The following is a 20,500-nucleotide window of genomic DNA, read 5'->3' as shown; positions in this document are numbered from 1 at the left end:
TATATATATGTATCTCCTCGTGTGAGTCTTAGTTTTCTTATCAACAAAATAAGCATATGGACATTTCTTAATAGGGCTGTTGTGAGGATTAAATTAGGTAGGTAGGTAGGTAGGTAGGTAGGTAAGTGGAGTGGACAGTCAGGGCAGGCAGACAGACACAAACTAGGTTCCTAATCTTTTTTAGTTCCATTTCCTTCGCCTTTCCATAAATATATAGATATCTGAAACACTATGTATTACTTGGGAGAACTGTATTTGATTGCCTTCTACTCTGGATTAGATTTTTTTAAAATTGATTCTGCACTGACAATCTGAGTAATAATGTGTACAATTAGACCATTTTTTTAACCATACAAAGATGAACTTAGAAGTTGAAATTAATAAAACAGATAACAGAAAGGCATATGAAGGCTTTAATAATTCTGTATTGCAACTGGAAAAATAGCCTGCAGACAATTTTTGAATGTTGAGTCAAATGATTCATAGAATTATAAAAAATCAAACAGCATTCTTTAGTATGTAGCCAAAATGGTAATCAAAGGCAAACTAATTCAATACTTTGAAAAACACAACCAACAAAATAGAATGGGGAAATAAGTCAATTAGAAAAGAAAATGGCAACATTAGGGATGAAACATGAACATAATTAGTTTTAACTAGACAATCATAGCCAGACTTTAATAAAATCTTAACTAGTAGGAATGAATGAAAGGTTTTATATGTACTTATAAAATAGAGAAAAAGGATTATATACAATTTATGCAAGTTAAAAGGTAAAGTAAGTCCCAAAGAAACTTCTTATTTCAACCATAAGATAGACAAACGACTTCAGAGAACTTTATAGCCATCTGTTCTTAGTGCCTATGACAGCTTAAACATCTTCGTTCCTAGAGCAAATAATTCATTGGCAGAAACTGGCAAAATGTATACATATACACATACATACATATTTCTTTCCATATATACATAATATCTAAAGTTACCACTGCTGGCAGAACTGGTCTCCGATGTAGCTTGTGCCTCCCAAATGGTAGTCTTTTCTAGTTCATGCTTTCAGCTATATGGCCTATCAGGTGCTGAGCATCATGGTCAATAGAAATGCTTGTGGTATATGGTGAAGTTTGTTTTATGCTGTATATGCTGCCTGTGGTCACTCCTTTCAGCTATTTGCATGCCAGGACCTAGGCATCTCACTGCCAGCTTCTTTGCAACATGGGTCCTCACGGAATCCTTGAGTAGTACTATCACTAGAGGGCTTTCCAAGGTCTTTGGTGCTGCTTGTGGTGCAGCTGGTGGCACAAGTCCTGGTTCTGTCCAGAAGACCAGGATGTATCCTATTCCTTAGTATATAACCTTAACATTAGGGTTGCTTTGATGGGCCCTCCTTCATTTGGATATGGAGCTTAGGGCTGCTCTGGCCCCACTACCCACTAGCTTTCGGGTTCCTCGGTTTTGATTTCCACTTGTTTCTCTGCAATGATTTCCTTGTATATCATTAGTAACTTTCAGCTCTGTGATCCTGATAAACTTTTCATATGCATATATGGTTTCAATAAGCCTAGACCTTGAAATGCATGCTGTAAAAATTTTCAGACTGATGTGAAGTTATATACAAAATTAGAAGTCTATAAATGAAAAATAAAGCATAAATGCCCTAAATGGCAAATATATCATAAAAGATGAATTGATTCCTATATACCATTGCACCCTACCCCACCCCTAGTGAAGGACACAAAACAAATTGAGGAAAAAGTAACTGTGTTCTCAATAGCTTAATCTGGTTGCATGTATTTCCTCCAACACTAGAAAAAGAAAATTAGTCATATGGTTTCACTCAGGCAAATGTGACAATTTAAAAAAAAACTTAGATATGCATGATAGGCAGTGTAATGGGCCTACAAAGATGTCTACATCCTAATCCCTAGAACCTGTGACTATGTTAGGTTACAGATGGAATTAAGGTTGCTAATTAGTTGCCCTTAAAATGAGGACATTGGCCGGCGCAGTGGCTCCCATCGGTAGTACTAGCACTCTGGAAGGCTGAGATGGGAGGATTGCTTGAGCCCAGCAGTTCGAGACCAGCCTAGGAAAGAGCAAAACCCCGTCTCTATCAAAAAAAATAGAAAAATTAGCCAGGCATGGTGGTGTGTAATCCCAGCTACTCAGGAGGCTGAGGCAAGAGGATCACTTGAGCCTAGCAGTTTGAAGTTGCAATGAGCTATGATGATGCCACTGCACTCTAGCCCAGGAAACAGAGCAAGATTCTGTCTCAAAAAAAAAAAAAAAATGGGGAGATTATCCTGAATTATCCAGATGGGCCCAATATATTTACAAGGGACCTTAAAAGTGGAAGAGAGAATTAGAAGAATCAGTGTCAGAGTGATATAGTGTGCGATAGACTAGACCTGGCATTGCTGGCTTTAAGGATGGAAGGGGGCCAGAAACCAGGGAATGTGGGAAACCTCTAGAAGCTAGAAAAGGGGGAAAAAAATTCTCCCCAAAGCCTTCGGAAAGGACCACCTACCATCCAAATTGGAGCAAACTTCCCACTAGGGAAGCTTGCCCCATCTGAATTACTAACACATATAACCTTTTTCCCAGTCTCTTGTCTTGCAAACTTCCATGAATCCCAGACTTCTTGCATCCTAGACTTCTTCTTTTTTCATCCACTAGTTCACAAAATCAAACACCAACCTTTGGGTCTGTCTCTCTTTGTCTGTATAGGCCAGCATCCAGAGAAAGTGGAGGAAGATTACTCTTCAAACTGACTTCTGTCTTTAAAAGATGACCCTTGTTTCTTTCCTTGTGACCTTCATCATTTGATGCCCATATTCATGAGCTGTGCTAACTCTTTGGTTCCATATCCCTCTGGTGGCCAAAGTCCTTACACCTTCCTTAAAGATAAAATCTTCTCTTCCCTTCACTGTTCACAAGCTGGAGTAGGTCTTCTAGGGCCTTACAAATGTTTCTTCTAGCCAGGGGTCAGCAAATTATGGCCCACAGGCCAAATCTAGCCCATCATCTGTTTTTGTAAATAAAGTTTTATTAGAAGTATGTCACACTCATTCATTGAACTATTGAGTGCGGCTATTTTTGCACTGTAGTGTCACAGCTGAATAATTGTGACAGTCTTTATGGACCATAAAGCCTAAAATATTTACTGTCTGGTCCTTTACCAGAAATGTTTGCCAGCCTCTGTTCTAGACCATACACTTTCACACTTTGCTGCCACCAATTTTTTTGTGTGGGGGTGGTACTTTAGTTAACAATGATTTTAGACCTGGACAACTAATATCTTGATATATAAATAGAGGGAGAGAAAGAGAGAGAGAGAGAGTATCTATCAGTAAATCTATAATCTGGATATGCAAACAGGGGGATTTTCTATAAGATGCAGTTTCTATACAGAATGTTCACCTGGCTGCCCAAGATGGCTTGTCCTTATTAGGAGGATAATTATGTAAGATGCAGTTCTTTTTGTGTCATTTCAGGGTACCAGGATAGTGGAGTCAGGTGGATTTCTGCGTATGTCTGGTATACAATTCTTGGGAGATGACAAGGATAGTTATCATATCAATAATAACAAAAATAGTAATAATAGTGATCATTTGTTAAGTACTTCTATGTGAAGTGCTTTAACTTGGTTCTTTGGAAAGAACTAAGTTAACACTATTGAAGAAATTGTCATAGATTTGCATAAACAATTATTAATAGCAAGAAATGGCTGTACTTACAAAGAATTATGATACATGTAACATAAATGTGATTATGATTATTCATTAATCCTTTCTCCGCAGGGAGGGGTAAACCCTTCCAGCAGGGCAGTTGTTCCTGTAAGTGAGGTCTTCATCTGGATCCCTGAATTCTTTCCTTCCATCCCCCATTTCTGCTCCCAGTCTCTGTTTCTTAGGCCACCCATAGAGCCTTGCCTGTTTGCTGTCTGGGCTCCCTAGCCACTTTTACATTGTTTCAGAGCCCAAGCATTACATACAGAGCAAGACTTTCCTCCCGCACTGTGAAAAGTCAGCCACTGCTGAATCTACTGTGCAGTGGTCTCTTTGGTGCACCTGAGTACTGCACTCCCTCTTGCCCAGCCAGGCTTCTCTCATGCTGCCTGTGCTGAGGGACAGGCATTAGGCCTTGAAGTCCAGTAGTGAACTCCTCAGCTGCCCGGCCACAAATCAAGATCACAATTACGGTCTCACAGGGATCCTGCCCATAGTTGCCATGGCTGTGCTGAACTGTTGCCCAGTTACCGTTCATGGACAATGCTAGTCACAGCCTGAATTTATGATCCGACAGACTCCCGCTGACAGCCTTGACCACGCATTTTCCTAGTCTGACATTGTCCAGGAGGGTGTTCGTTATGACCTCTAGTCAGGACCTGGAAGAAATGGTTTCAAGGAGAGGAAGACTTTCTTCTTGAAAACAACAAGAAGACATAACAATCCTAAATATTAGGTTATTAAGTATGGAATGTCCAATTTCCTTAAGTACGAAGTTTGACAGTTGATATCTCTGACATTTCACTTTGACACTTCTTGTTTTATTTTTATTGTGAAGGTACATCCTCAGTCTTTTAAATGCATGTTTTGGCTTGTGATTATCTTTCAAAAAATTTTTAGAGCAATTTTCATGGAACCATGGATAAATAAAAAATTCGTGTTATTTTCAAATATGAGTTCCATCATGGAACCAATGCAGCACAGACAGCTTGAAATATCAACAAAGTACGTGGGAAAGATGTGGTTAATGAATGCACAGTACATTGAAGGTTTAAGAAGTTCTGTTCTGGTGATTTTCAATCTTAAAAATGAGCCAGGTGAGTGACCTGAGACCAAGGTGGATAATGATGAGCTGAAAGCTGTAGTGGAAGTAAATCCATCTCAACCTATGCTTGAATTAGCAGTCAGGTTTGACATTACTATTCCAACAATATTGGGCCCTTTTGAACAAATGGGCAAGGTAAAGAAGCTGGATAGATAGATTCTGCTTGAATTAAATGAGCTTCAGAAGAGAAATCATCTCGAAACTTGCCTTTCTTTGCTGTCACAACATAAAGGTGAACCATTTCTACACCATATTGTTACATGTGATGAAAAGTGGATTCTTTTTGACATTCGGCACAATGCTTGGAGAAAGATGAAGTGCTGATACACAGTCCAAAACCGAATATTCACCAAAAAAAGCTAATAGTGTCTGGTGGTCCAGCACTGGTTATATCCACTAAAGCTTCATGAAACCTGATCAATTGATTACAGCAGATGTGTATTGCAACAATTTAGAAGAAATGATGAGGATGGTTGTGATTAAGCAGCTGAGATTGGTCAATCGAGACAGGCCAATCCTCTTGCAAGACAACACTTGACCACATTGTCACACAGACAATACTGCTCAAACTACAGAAGCTGGACTTGGAAACTCTCTGTCATCCACTGTATTCATCAGACCTTGCACCAACTGACTAACACTTCTTTCAGGCTTCGGACTGCTTCTTGCAAGGAAAAATATTCAATTTCAAACAAGCTGTGGAAAACGCCTTTTGAGATTTCATCGCTCCCCAGGTTTCTTCCCTGCTGGCATAAACAAGCTACTGTTAAGATGGCAAATCTGTGTCAATAGTTTAGGCACATACTTTGATTAATTGTACTGCTCCTTGTTTGAGATATAATAAATAACACTCTTGATTCAAAAATCAGACATTTCATATTCAATGACCTATATATGACTGTAATATTTATGCATGTAACACAAAAGCACCCAGATTCATAATGCAAATCCTAGTAGATCTAAGCAAAGTGATAACCAACAGCATTGTACTTTCCGGAGACTTCAACACTTGACTGACAAACTGGATAGATCATGCAAGCAGAAAATAAATAAAGAAATACTGGACTTAAATGGGACTCTAGAACAAATGGGCCTAACAGACATTTACAGAACGTTTTACCTAAAAACTACTGAATATACGTTCTTCCCATCAGCACATGGAACATTCTCCCTCTAAGATCAGTCATATTTTGGGCCATAAATCATGTCTCAACAAATTAAAAAAAAATTGAAATTCATACCATGTATCTTTTTAGATCATAATAGAATAAAACTAGAAATCAACTTCAAGAGAAACACACAATTTTACACACAGTCAAGGAAATTAAACAGCCTGCTGCTGAACAATTGTTGGATCAATGATGAAATTAAGATGGAAATGAAAAGATTCCTCAAACTGAATGACAGATAGAATTCAGCTGTGAATCCATCTGGGCACACAAGCTATCAAAATATTTGGGATTCAGCAAAAGCAGCTCTAGGGGGAAAATTCATAACCTTAAATACGTACAACAAAAGGACAGAATGATCACAAATTAACAATCCACTGACACATTTCAAGGAATTAGAGAAGGAAGAACAAACCATGCCCAAAACCAGCAGAAGAAAAGGAATAACTAAGGTCAGAGCAGAACTAAATGAACTTGAAAACAAGAAAATAATACAGAAGCTCAATGAAACAAAAAGTTTTTTCTTTGAAAAGATAAACACATCGATAGACCTCTTGCTAGATTAACCAGGAATAGAAGAAAAAGGACTCTAATAAGCTCAATCAGAAATGAAAAAGGAGATATAACAGCTGATACCAAAGAAATACAAAATATCATCTGTGAATACTGTGAAAATTTCTATGCACATGAACTCAAAAATGTAGAGGAAATGGACAAATTTCTATAATCCCAAGATGCAATTAGGAAGACATAGAACTCCTGAACAGGCCAATAATGAGCAACAAGATTGAAGCAGCAATACAAAATCTTCCAACAAAACACAACCTTGGACCAGATGGATTCACAGCCAAATTCTGTCAGACCTACAAAAAAGAATTGGTACCCATACTGCACAAAGTATTCCATAACATTAAAAAGGAGGGAATCGTCCGCAATTCATTCTATGAAGCCAGTATCACCTTGATACCAAAGCCAGGAAAGGACACAACAAAAAAGAAAACACAGACCAATATCCCTTCTGAATATAGATGCAACAGTCCTCAGTGAAATACTAGCAAACCGAATTCAACAGCATATCAAAAAAATAATACACCATAACCAAGTGGTCTTCTTCCCAGGGATGCAAGGATGGTTCAGTGTATGTAAATTGATCAATGTGATTCACCACATAAACCGAAGCAAAAACAAAGACCATGTGATATCTCAATAGACGCAGAAAACGTTCACCAAAATTCAGCACCCTTTCATAATAAAAACCCTCAACAATCTGGGCATAGAAGGAACATATCTCAAACTTATAAAAGCTATACATACGATAAACCCACAACTAACATCATACTGAATGGGGAAAAGCTAAAAGCATTCCCTCTAAGAACTGGAACAAGACAAGGATACCCATTGTCACCACTACTATTCAACATAGTGCTAGAAGTCACAGCCAGAGCAATCGGGCAAGAGAAAAAAAATATAGGGTATCCAAATTGGGAAAGAGGAGGTCAAACTATCACTTTTTTCTGCCAGTATGATCTTATATCTAGAAAACTCCAAAAATTCCACCAAAAGACTCCTAAAATTGATAAGTAAATTCAAAAAAATCTCAGGTTACAAAATCAAGGTACACAAATCATTAGCATTCCTATACACCAATAACAGTCAACCTGAGAGTCAAATCAAAATCTCAATATCATATACAATAGCTACAAAGTAAATAAAATACCTAGGAATATACTTAATAAAAGAGGTGAAAGATCTCTACAAAGAGAACTATGGTACACTGAGGAAAGAAATCACAGATGAGACAAACAGAAAAACATTTCATGCTCATGGATCAGTAGAATCAACATTGTTAAAATGTCCATACTACCCAGAGTGATTTACAAATTCAATGCAATCCCCATCAAAATATCAACATCATATTTCACAGATCTAGAAAAAAATAATTCTACACTATGTTTGGAACCAGAAAAGAGCTGGAATAGCCAAAGCAATCTTAAGCAAAAGGAACAAATCTGGAAGCATCACACTACCATTCTTCAAACTATACTCCAAGGCTGTAGTAACCAAAACAGCATGATACTGGCCCAAAAACAGAGACACAAATCAATGGAACAGAACAAAGAACCCAGATACAAAACCATCCTCATATTTCTATCTGATCTTTAACAAAGCAGACAACAGTATACACTGGGGGAAAGAAGCCCTGTTCAATAAATGGTTCTGGGAAGACTGTATAGCCACATATAAAAGAATGAAAGAAGATCCATATCTCACAACTCACAAAAATTAGTTCAAGATGGATAAAAGATTTAAGTTTAAGGCATGAAACCATAAGAATACGAGGCAAAAATATTGGAAAAACTATTCTAGATATCAGTCTAGGCAAAGCATTTATGAAGAAGACCCCAATGGCAATCACAGCAACATTAAAAATGAATGAGACTTGATTAAATTAAAAAGCATTTACACAACCAAGGTAATAATCAACAGAGCAAATAGACAACCTACATAATGGGAGAAAATATTCACAAGCTATACATCCAATAAAAGATTAATAACCAGAATCTACAAAGAACTCAAGCAAATCAGCAGGAAAAAAACCAAACGACTCCATCAAAAAGTAGACAAAAGACATGAACAGAAGCTTTTCAAAAGAAGATAGACAATGGCCAGTAAACATATCAAAAAATGGTCAACGTCACTAATCATTAGGAAAATACAAATTAAAATCACAATAAGATACCACCTTATCCCTGTTAGAATGGCTTTTATTAAAAAGTTCAAAAATAATACAGGCTGGTATGGATGCAGAGAGAAAGGAACACTTCTACACTGTTAGTGGGACTGCAAATTATTAATAGTACAACCTCTATGGAAAACAGTATGAAGATACCTCAAAGAACTAAAGGTAGACCTACCATTTGATCCAGCAACCCCACTACTGATATTTACCCAGATAAAAAGAAGTCATTTTATCAAAAAGACACCTGCACTTGAATATTTATTGCAGCACAATTCACAATTGCAAAGATGTGGAATCAACCCAAGCACCCGTCAATTCATGAGTGGATTAAAATAATGTGGTATATGTATACCATAGAATACTATTCAACCATGAAGGATGACTTAATGCCTTTTGCAACAATTTGGACGGAACTGGAGATCATTATCCTAAATGAAGTATCTGAAGAATGGAAGAACAAACATCCTATGTAGTCACTATTCAATTGGAACTAACCAATCAGTACATTTGTGCATAGAGAGAAGTAAAACTCAATGGAAATCAAGCACATGGTAGGAGGAGAGGAGGGATGGGTGAAAACCTATCTAACAGGTATAATGAACACTATCTGAGTGACAGGCATACTTATAACCATGGCTCAAGCGTTATAAAAGTGATCCATGTAACCAAAAATATTTGTACCCCCTTTTTTATTTTTTGAAATAGAAAAAGAAAGGAAAAGAAAACAACAGGCTTGTTTTCTCTATGGTCTGCTCTAGTTTCTACTTAAGACAATTCCTTATTTATTAATCTGAACAGAATTTTAATTCTTGCATACATTGAAGGCCATGTGATTTCTAACACCAGAGCTTTTTAAATCCCTTAATTTGTATTTCTTCCTTCATGTGTGGATCTCCCAATCTCTCTCTCTCTCCTCTCTCTCTCTCTCCCCCAACTTCCTGCCACACATACACACCCTGTTGCTCAAGTTCCAGAACTAAGGGTCAGATTATCTGATCTCAAATTGAACACTACCATATTTACTATATGATATTAGATAAATAACTCATTGTTTTCAGTACCTGTAAGATGAAATCTAAACTCTCTGCCTTGCCAAATTTGTAAATTTTTTTTTGTGAGGCTGAAATGAGGCTGAATACATTCATTTGGTGAGTATTTATTCAGCCTTTAATGTGTATCAGGCACTATAGTAGGTTTTGGAATACCTTTAAAAAGAGGACAGATGAAGTCCCTACCCCATGGCACTGACATTATTATGGTTGGGGAGACAGATATTAGATGATGAAACAAAGTAAGTACTGCAGGTTGTGGTAGGCGCTTTGTAGGAAGGCAGCATGATGCAGTGATTGAGAATGACAAGGAAGGCGATACTTAAGATAGCGCTGCCAGAAAAAGCCTCTTCGAGGAAGCAGTACTGAAACGTGACACTTGAGGTCTATTTGAGATACAGCCTACTATATACTAAACTACAAGTGCATTTTATAAGTGGTAAGATGTCACATCAATGAATAGTAGCCCCCTGATCCTCTGTGTAAAAGGGGAAATTACAAAACAATAAGTTTTTCCAATTTCTGAAGCTATAACTTTATACTAATGTCTGTACTTTCTTGTGAACTTCTCTTTTTTAATCCAAATCTTCTATTGCTTCCTTCACTTCTGTGTCTGATTTGTGCTGGCCTAATCTAGGTACCTGTCATCTGTCCCCTATCTGCGGTGCTGTCTTCCTTCTGCCCACTCTGTCTTCCCTGGCACTGTTTGGATCCTTCCTTCCTGCAGCTTTGACCTGCTGCTCATGCCATAAACTTGCGCAACTGATTTCCATTTCTAAGACTTTAACTCTATGTTTCTAAAATCTTTCTTAGGCGGCCTTGTTTTTCTGCTAACCTACCTATCCTTTATAATATAAGCAACTTCTGCTACTCACCTCCATGAAGAGGAATATCTCCAGATTGATCTAACTGGACCTGGCTGGCATAGTGCCCAGCATGTAGTAAGCTTTCAATAAATATTTATTGAATAAATGAGTGAATGAACTGATTTCCATAATCTTACCCAGTCTATCTGTAGGATTAAAGTGGTTTTTCCCCTATGAGTTTATGTATATTTGTTCCTCACATGTAAAATGCTTATAAAAACCTTTACCTTCAGCTATATAGGATATTAAAATCTTATCTCTTCACAGAATTTTTTTTATTTTATTTTAAATCTACTCTTTGTATTTGCTGTTTATGTGAAACTTTGTCATTGATCCTGGAGACACCTAGAGGCATGGAAGTGTCTCTGAGATTCTTTGTACATTGTCCAGCACGGTGCGTAATAACGAGCACACAGCATTTAGTATGTAAAAGGATTTTTGCTAATGCTAGTAACACTGAGATTTTTAGTTGTTTTGGTTTTGATTTTCAGCATCCTGAACAATCAAATGTATTTGTTTAAATTAATTAGAAACTTTTTAAGGAATATCTTTGTATTAAGGAAGCTGTGTTTTCAGAGTTAAGTAGCAACTACAGGCAATGTTCCTTTTGAAGAAAATTTTCAAGTATGTCCAGAATTTGGTTTTAGCCCCTTTGTGTGATATTATTGATTACCAATGGCAATAATAATTCAGTCACAACATTTAGAGATTTTTCAACAACAAATTGAATATTCACTTTTTATGAGTACAGATGTATGTTTAGAATCATCACTGCCAACATGTTTCAGGAGCTGGATCTGAAGTGTTAAGTATTCATTTAAAATAAATAGAAATCTTATTGTGTTATGTCAGAAATAACTTATAAATGACTTTTCAGCTTCGAGCATTCTCTCTTTATAGTTCTAAAATATTTAAATAATACCAAAAATGGATAAAGAATCCCTTTGTGTTTTTTTATTGTTTAAACTATATTCTTTAATTCAAGAAATCCTACATAATTACACTGTGATTTTTATTTATATAAGGATCTGACCCATGTGATCAGGAACAACTTCAAAACTTCAGTATTTATGATATTTGTTGCCCAGTGGGATATAAAGTAATGGGGCAGACTTTTAAACAAACATACTAATGGTCACATATTCAGAGGCTCCTGGTCCCTTTCAGAGAAGTCGCCTAAGAAGGCTACGCATTTGTTCCAGTAATGTTGCGATGGCTCAGTATTGTTGTGGAATGCCCCTTTTTAAACAGCCACTGAAATACTAAGAAACAATAAAGAGTAAAATGACACATTATTTTAAATATCCTTTAATTGTGGGAGAGATGAATTTTATTTTGGTGAATAGCCAGAAATCATCCCAGGACCAAGGGCAGTGAATAAAATTTGAAGTGTTGTCTGGAGCCACAGTTGGGTGTAAAACAAGTTGGGCTTTCTTGAGTGATACATAAACTAGCTCTTGAAATTGATGGTCAAAGAGGAATTCCAGAACTCTAGACCTTGGAATAAATGTATAGACTCCCAGAGTAGCTGCTATGAAGACTGTACTTGTCTAGATGGGGGAAAAAAATGTGTGTATGTTTGCAAAATAAGATCAGTTTTATTACTTTATAGACATACCTTGCAGATGTAAAAAGTACTCCTATCTTGGAACTCTTTATAAACAAACTTAAATGTAAGTAGAATTTCTGTCTCATCCCTTCTCAACCTGTTGAGAAATCTGAATTTCTGATAATGACTTACTACTTTTTAAAAAGTAATGTTTACCATTTAAAAAGTAATGCTTTGCGGTTTCACCTCACCTTTCTCTGATTAGCTTTGTTACCTCCACTATTCAGTTTTTAATTTTAGTGTATCCATTTTTGTTTAGCCTGAGACTCTCAAAATGTGTTTTCTCACTATAAAATTATCATCACGCTATTGAACCAAGGTAGAAAATAACACCTAAGCTGAAGGTTATTAATTGTTCCATAATTGTTTTAAGCTTTTTTTTTTTTTTTGGTGTACGTTCAGATGCCTTTTTCAAGTGGGACCCTATTAGCAAATAAGAATATCAAATGAGAAGAGTATCAAATTAAAAATTTTGTAGAAATAAATAATCTCAATTCTGGAGCTTCTGTTATGTATTTTATTTTTACTAATAAAAGCTCTAAAGATAGAGTTCAACCAAACCTCCAGACTGTGTTTCCGTACTGTAGAGGCTCCAGGGGGACTCATCAGCCAAGAATGGGGGATGGAGCTGACGTGTCCTGCTTGGTTGGGGCCTTTGCAAATTTATTTCACCACATCCATCTTCATCCAGGTCACTCAGGCTCCTATCTCTTCATTGCTCAGTTGAAATAATAAAAGGTAAAATGGAACGCGGAAGGCAGAGAAAATTGTTATCCTTCTGCAAAGAGGCTAAGACAGCTAAATTGTGAAATAATTTAAACTGTTCAAATTCGACAAGTTTGATTGCAAAATTACGTGACCGGTGTAATCAGAGATCAAAATGGCCACTAGTTTACAGTTTTAAAAAGTCATAGAGTGGCATTCTTACCACAGACTAATAGAATATTATTTTATTCTGCCTGATAGTAACTATTGTACAAATGACGGTTGTTTTGCAGTTTGGTGATTTAAATGCTGTGTCTCCTGGGAATCTGGATAAAGGTAAGATTTGAAAATAATGTACATTTTAAGGACTTTCTTGACTGAGAAATTCTCATAGAGGAAAGTGTAGCATATGTCTCCAGCACTCTGACTTTGTGAAAGTGCATACAAATCCTAGCTAAATATGACAATAGTGTCTTTTGGAATCCTTCATTATTTCTCCATGCTTCTCCATCCCTGTGCCTTCTTTATGTGATATATGTTAAATGCAGAGACTTGAGTTTAAATGCAGTTATAAACTCTTTTACTCTTTTAGCCTGAAGTTTATTATAAGTAACAAGAAATTATTTCTAACCATGGCCAGACTCCTAAAGAGAAGTGATAAAATTGGGCCAGACATTTTTCTTCAAGGCCCACCAGGCAAGAAAAGATTCCTTAGCCCACCCACCTCACTGTGTCACAGTGTTCATTGGAAAAAGAACTCGGAGATGGCAATGAAATTTAACGTAAAAGCAAGATCATTAGTGGTATAGATGATGAAAGTAACATATATACTTCTGCAATTTTAATACCAGCATTGCCACTCTAATATATAGTATAATACGATAATATGATGTTTATTCCTGAAGAAACGTGTAATCAACAAAACCACAAAATAAAAAGAACAAGGAGAGTTTGGGAGGAGATGGGGATCAAGATAGAGCACACAAATCCTACCCAACTTTATAAGCAGAGCATAAACAAAAACAATTCTGATAAAAATGCCAGTACAGGTTTAAAAAACATGTAAATTTTCTAGTAAACAAACACTGTAGTAAATAGAGCTCTTTCTCTAAAATGGGTGGAGGGGATATATTGAGGTTTTAAGGAATCATTATGGTTATTGACTTCTGGAGACAGGGACAAAATACATAAAGACTGGAGAGCACTATACCATTAGCCCTTCCAGGCCAGAGTCAGTGGAGAGAGAGGAAGGACTTGGGGAGTCTGCAAAGAGGTACGGTGCTATTCTCCAGAGCATGCTGTACTGAAGTACTCAGCTTCTGTGTCTTGGTGGTAGAAAACATTAATATGCTGGGGAATGTCACATACAAATCAACATCACTCCCGTGTTAAACTCCTGTTAGTCTCTACTTAACAATTGTGCATGCCTTAATCCCCAATTTAATCATACACATAGTAGCAAAGCAGGGAAATTGGAAAATTATAGCCAAAAAATATTGTTGCTACAAATATACGTTCTATAGGATTAACCAAATAACCCTCAGAAAATTAAATAAATGGTGATACTAACTTGTAATTTTAGAGCAAGAAAGGTGGCAATTGAAACCCGTGCAACATGGATGATGCACTGATACAAAAGCCTCATAACCCAAATTTGGGCATTTCATCCCTGGGTGCCGAGAGGTGCAGCAGGAATGTCGCTGCTCGGCCAAAGACTGAATCCCAGCTAGGCTGCTGCTTACAGTGCAGAACCAAAGTCCTTGGTAAACTCCGGTAGCACCTAATTTTAGTTTTTCTGTACCAAATTCCCCTAACCTCAAGTAGGTTCCTAGGAAATGTCTTAGAGTCTTTAGAGAAGCATAAAATGTCTACAGAATTACATTTGTTTTTCTATAAGAACGAGAAAAGGGGCTTATTTTTATGGATTGCTTTCTAGGCTATCCAGAGGAACCCTATCACCCAGAGATGATGGACCTAAGTAAAACTGACCTGGAACATTTACGTTTTTTGTTTTGTTTTGTTTTGTTTTTACAAAGATACCCCATCAGTACCAATGAAACATTTAAGGACTCTCCCTACTCTCTGTCTACTCCCCTACCTGCTTGATGATTTTTTTCCTTTCAGTGCTGCCTCTTTTATTATTTTGACACCTATTTCTCAGGCACAAAAAAGTTAGTGGAGAGAGAGCTGTGAAGCAGTGAGATTTTCCTTACCTTCTTGACATGGCTTTGCTGGTCCCATTCATCCCCAGATCTGATGTGTCCTGAGGCATAGTCAAACTGGCATACTCAGGGCCTAAAGATTGAATGTGAAATCACATTCAGTTTTCACAAAATGAGAATTTTTCTACCTGACGAAAGAAGTAATATTGACTCTGTATAAAAATTTCAAAGAATATAGAGAATTAAAAACTATAGAAAGTGAAACTTCTACAGTCACAACCCTTAAGAGATTATCACCATTAAAAGTTTGTGTGACGATCCTTCCAGACATTTTGACTTATGTATAAATATATGTAAAAATAAAATAAAAAGTATCATAAATACATGTTTCAATTATATCCTCTTGATAAAGCAGATGTCTACTAAAGGTATCCCTGTCCCTTTACTTGCCCAGCCCTCCGAAAATGCTTATTCTGACAAACTCTAATATTATCATCAAGCTCATTTTCCAGAAGCAAAAAGCTAACTGAGGCCAGGCGCGGTGGCTCATGCCTGTAATCCTAGCACTCTGGGAGGCCGAGGCGGGCGGATTGTTTGAGCTCAGGAGTTCGAAACCAGCCTGAGCAAGAGCGAGACCCCGTCTCTACTAAAAATAGAAAGAAATTAATCAGACAACTAAAAATATATAGAAAAAATTAGCCGGGCATGGTGGCGCATGCCTGTAGTCCCAGCTACTCAGGAGGCTGAGGCAGAAGGATTGCTTGAGCCCAGGAGTTTGAGGTTGCTGTGAGCTAGGCTGACGCCATGGCACTCACTCTAGCCTGGGCAACAGAGTGAGACTCTGTCTCAAAAAAAAAAAAAAAGGCTAACTGAATAAAGTAGATAGGCTAAGATATCTTTTTACTCCCATCTAAGGGCACTTCTTTGTTTTGTTGCTTAATAATGCATTACAAACATTATTTCTAGCATGTTAATCTCAACCTCTTTAATTACACATACCGTTTCTCAGACTTGGTGACTGCACCACACAACCGTATGTGGAGGTCCTTTTATTCCCCATCACTTTTCTCTGGAACTTTTCTCTTTGCCCCAATTGATAACGAGAGAAGGAAAGTCAAGGGACCCATTTATATAAAGAGGTGCGTTAGCAGAGATTTCTGCTGTGGGTGTCCTCAAATGATAAAACTAGACACAACACTGCTTAGAAAAAGTTCAACTTAATCTGACTGTAGAGATACTTGTTCTACACCCATTGTATGTGATATGGCATAGAATAGTCATGTAATACCAGCCATTAACACTATCAGTATTGCTAGGAAGGGAAATTTATTTCACATTTTTAATCTGATACTACTGCCTCAGTCTTCATAATTTTTTATAATAATAATTAAGGATTTATTTAATACTGTGATCATCTACAACATTGATGTGTGCCAAAAAGTCTATATAGCAGCTCCTGCTTATACATGCCATAGTTACATTATGAATCAACATAGGTCTCACCTACATTAACACCCGCACATAGGAAATTTATATTTAATATAGATTTTTGGAGGAAACTGGAAACTTTTTTTGTTAGCATTTTCAGCTCAGCACGTTCCCCAGAACCAGCATAGGCCACTTTATGATGACACAAATTGTGCCATTATTTAATATAGATGCTTTAGGAAATTCCAGAGGTCTTCTTAAAAGAGCTATTGAAGTATCGATCACGGATTGCAAAAAATAAATTATCTTTGCTATGTTTGAAAGGCTTATAGGTACATCAATACAGCATTGATACGAGTAAAATCCGATGAAAAGAAAACCTACAAGCTTTGTACCCTGAGAAGAGCTAAGAAGTTGCTTTCTTAATGTAATGTATAAAAGTGTTTCTGAAGTATGTGTTGCTTGCTGTTTTCCAATTTGTCTTCTGGTAATGGTCTTGGTATTATTTGTTTGTGCAGATGAAGGCAGTGAAGTGGAAAGTGAAATGGATGAAGAACTGGATGACTCTTCAGAGCCTCAAGCCAAAAGAGAGAAAACAGAGCTGAGCCAGGCATTTCCAGTGGGCTGTATGCAGCCTGTTCTCGAGAGTGGCGTGCAACCAAGCCTCCTGAATCCAATTCACAGCGAGCACATCGTCACAAGTACTCAGACTATCAGACAGTGCAGCGCTACAGGAAATACCTACACTGCAGTCTAAAGAATATTAAAGCGTATTTTTCCAGCTTACATTAACCCTGTTGATATTGGGCTTAAGTTGAAAATTTAATAAGCCTGAAGGTTGACTGTTGTCAAATTCTATCTGTGCTGAACATTACTTTTTTGGAGTTGTGAAATGGAATGGGTGTATGTATTTTGCCAGGTCTTTTTTTTTTAACATAAACAAATTATTTGCCTCTTAATAATAAGTTTTTTCCCCCTTAGTTTGAGGTGTCAAGAAGGATTTTTACAACACTTAATGTCAATGTTTTTGTTTTCTTATAATTAAAAAGTAATTTACATTTTTTGTAGCTTAAAATATTTTATTGTTGATTGTTAGTCTTGGTGTATGATTTCATGTGTAAGTTTTTTAATTAGATGCACTTCTGTGAAATATCAAAAGAAATGAATTTCTTTGATTTACACTGGAGGCATGCCCATTTGGCAGCAGATGCATCAAATTTGCTTTTGAAAGGTGCTTTTCATTGGACAGAACCATAAGACACTATTTTGATAACATTTTGGAGTACGGAGAGAGAATACAGAGCATTTTTATTATAGTGCTAGAGGGTTGGGAAGGTCATCTATTTTTCTCTGTAGAAAAATTGAGCTGTACATTTATTGGTTCAGAGTAAATGACAGAATTACAAGAGATTATGCTAATATGTACATAATTTGTGTACATAATTATTAAACCATGTTAACAATGCAAGCTTCCGTTAAACGTTGAATTTTAACTATTATTTGCATACCAATTCCTCTGTTTAAAGACTACTGATTCTGTATTTGGGACCACTGCACAGATGCATTTTGCTGTTAAGTGGGGCTGTTGTAGTTAGATACTGAAGCTGAAAAAAAAATGACTTGACTTTTTTTTTTAAGTGTACATACTACTTATGCTGAGCTGGACATACAGGAAACCATTCCATTTGGATGACTTTCTTTTATTCCAGGTCTTTTTCCTAATAGTAGTTCAATATGCTGCTATTATAAAAGAAAATTTATAGAATGCAAGGAATGTAGCAACATGCATAATGTTATTTCCTTCAAAAATATTTCCTGGTTTCTAAAGTATGTGGATTTAAATTTTAAACAGAACCTGAAGGCAGTGTAACTGGCACACCTCACTGTTACTTATCCCCAATTCTGTAGGATTTGGATAGGTGGCTGGATGGACCATTGCCATTGAAGAATGTACATCAGGGATCATCGTACCTCGGCTATTACATGGTGCCTTAAAACAGAACTGAAGCTAAGGTTTAGTACGGTTTATTTTGTTCATGTGAATAACTCTTCAATCCATTTGACAAAGTGTGCCTGTCGTTTTCAGATTCCTGAAGTAAGGACAGGTTACATGTTCTTCAAAGGAAATTTAGGGAAAAGAAAGTAAAAGAAAAAGACAAAAATCAATTTCCCTCTTTGAGTGACCGTGAACCTATTTTTTATTCTTAGAGCTGAATATTACTTGATTACGAATCAGATTGCTTAAGGGTGTGGAATAGCAGGCTAGTTTTAATACCACCTTGTCACATAAAATCATCTATGTTTTAGACCATTCTTATCTAGTTACAATTCTAGACAGTTAACAAAACAAGCAGGTACTTATTGAAGTGCATCTTTTCAGTCTAAATGTTTGTCTGTGTGTCTAGGTGTCAGTATGTCCACATGTACGCACGAGTGCCCGTGGGGCGGGAGTCTGCTACAAAGTCAGAAGGTGAGATCCTAGGGAGTATACACCCATCCCCATTTTAATTTGCATGAAAAGCCAAGGTTCTTTTAAGCACTCAAATTATTAACAAAAACAAAAAAGGCACATCGATTCATTTAAATAATTGTCAAATAACTAATCAGCATAAATAAATAAATAAGTAAAGCCAAAAAAAAAAAAAAGGAAAGCACAAAATGATTTACAGACTGTTAATAAGGCCTATATTAAACTCAAGCTGTTTCTCTTTCCAGTTTTATTGGGGCGGGGGGAGGGGGTGTTAGAAAGAAGAGGTTAAGCCACTCTGTGAAGTTAGAAATACCAAATGGCTTATCGGGTAATATGCAGTGTATTTAAACTGTTGTTGCTCGATTGCCTCAGACTACTCAAATAAGATCAACAAAGTTTCTTAAGTAAAATTGAAATGTTTTAGATGTAATTTTTTAAATTGATTCCAAGTTTGTATTATACAACTCAGTCCTATATCTGGAAGCCTTCATTAACATCCTAGCATCACCTTCATCTAAATATCATTTAAATGACCATCCCCCTTTTTCCTTCCAAAAAGGCAATGAATTTGCACCATCTCTCTCTCTCTCTCTCTCTCTCTCTCTCTCTCTCTCTCTCTCTCTCTCTCACACACACACACACAAGGTAAAGAAAACATCACAAGCTGCAAAAGATCATCTGTCTACTTCATTGTAGGAACATTAGGAAATATTTACAGGTAAAATTAAAATCAAAAAATGAACGCACACTCTTCATTTTGGCTCTCCTTTCTGAAGTTTTTCTGTTTCCTGTCTCTACCCGCCATCCCCAGAATGATACTATATCTGCATTGGACCAAATGTATTTACTGGTTTCATCTTGTTCATTGAATGACTTTAAATGTATTTATTATCATTGTTTCCTTTAATTTAATGTTGGATATATTTGTATCATTAGAGGAATCTGATAATAATGGGAAAATTTAGATTGATGAAAGTTAGAGATTGGGGACTCTCCAGGATTCAACATTTCTTCCAATTGTTCATGGTTTGTTCTAAATTAGGACAGATTAGGAACTAATAAATATTATTATATTTGAAATTAACTCATTAAAAATCTGATCTCCTTTATGAATACTTAGGAATATTAATTCTTAGGACTAGTGTAAATAGTTCTGAACAATACACAAAAGAATACCTATGGCTTATGCTACTTCCATTTATTTGTAGTTCACAGTAAGATATGCACACACACATACACTCACACATAAACATTTTCACCAGTTCGGAATTTGGATTGTGAAATATATTAGAAAATAAAAACATAATAATTTATACACTTGAGCAAATTGGAGGAATCACATTTATTGCATTTATTTTCATTTTTTTCCATTTTTTTATTCATCAAAACTGCAGCTTTTCTAAATATTATTAGACACTAATACCCTTGTAGTAGATTTATTGACAAGTGATACAAGTAAACATTTTAAGAAC

General features: G+C 36.4%; 1 protein-coding gene across 1 annotated transcript in view; it reads left to right on the top strand.

Moving 5' to 3' along the window:
• RFX3 (regulatory factor X, 3 (influences HLA class II expression)) overlaps nucleotides 1–17,553 on the top strand; it is a 358,295-nt gene extending 340,742 nt beyond the window's left edge. Inside the window, exons 16-17 of the mRNA XM_012652878.1 lie at nucleotides 13,262–13,304; nucleotides 17,077–17,553. Coding sequence (XP_012508332.1) covers nucleotides 13,262–13,304; nucleotides 17,077–17,315 — 282 coding nt within the window. The 3' untranslated portion in view covers nucleotides 17,316–17,553. The remainder of the gene's footprint in view (nucleotides 1–13,261; nucleotides 13,305–17,076) is intronic.
• Nucleotides 17,554–20,500: the final 2,947 nt, after the last annotated feature.

The sequence above is a fragment of the Propithecus coquereli genome, unplaced genomic scaffold (assembly GCF_000956105.1).
Source record: "Propithecus coquereli isolate 6110/MARCELLA unplaced genomic scaffold, Pcoq_1.0 Scaffold403, whole genome shotgun sequence".
Taxonomy (NCBI): domain Eukaryota; kingdom Metazoa; phylum Chordata; class Mammalia; order Primates; family Indriidae; genus Propithecus; species Propithecus coquereli.
Note: the sequence above shows the minus strand (reverse complement) of the source record. Positions and strands in the feature narration are given on the sequence as shown.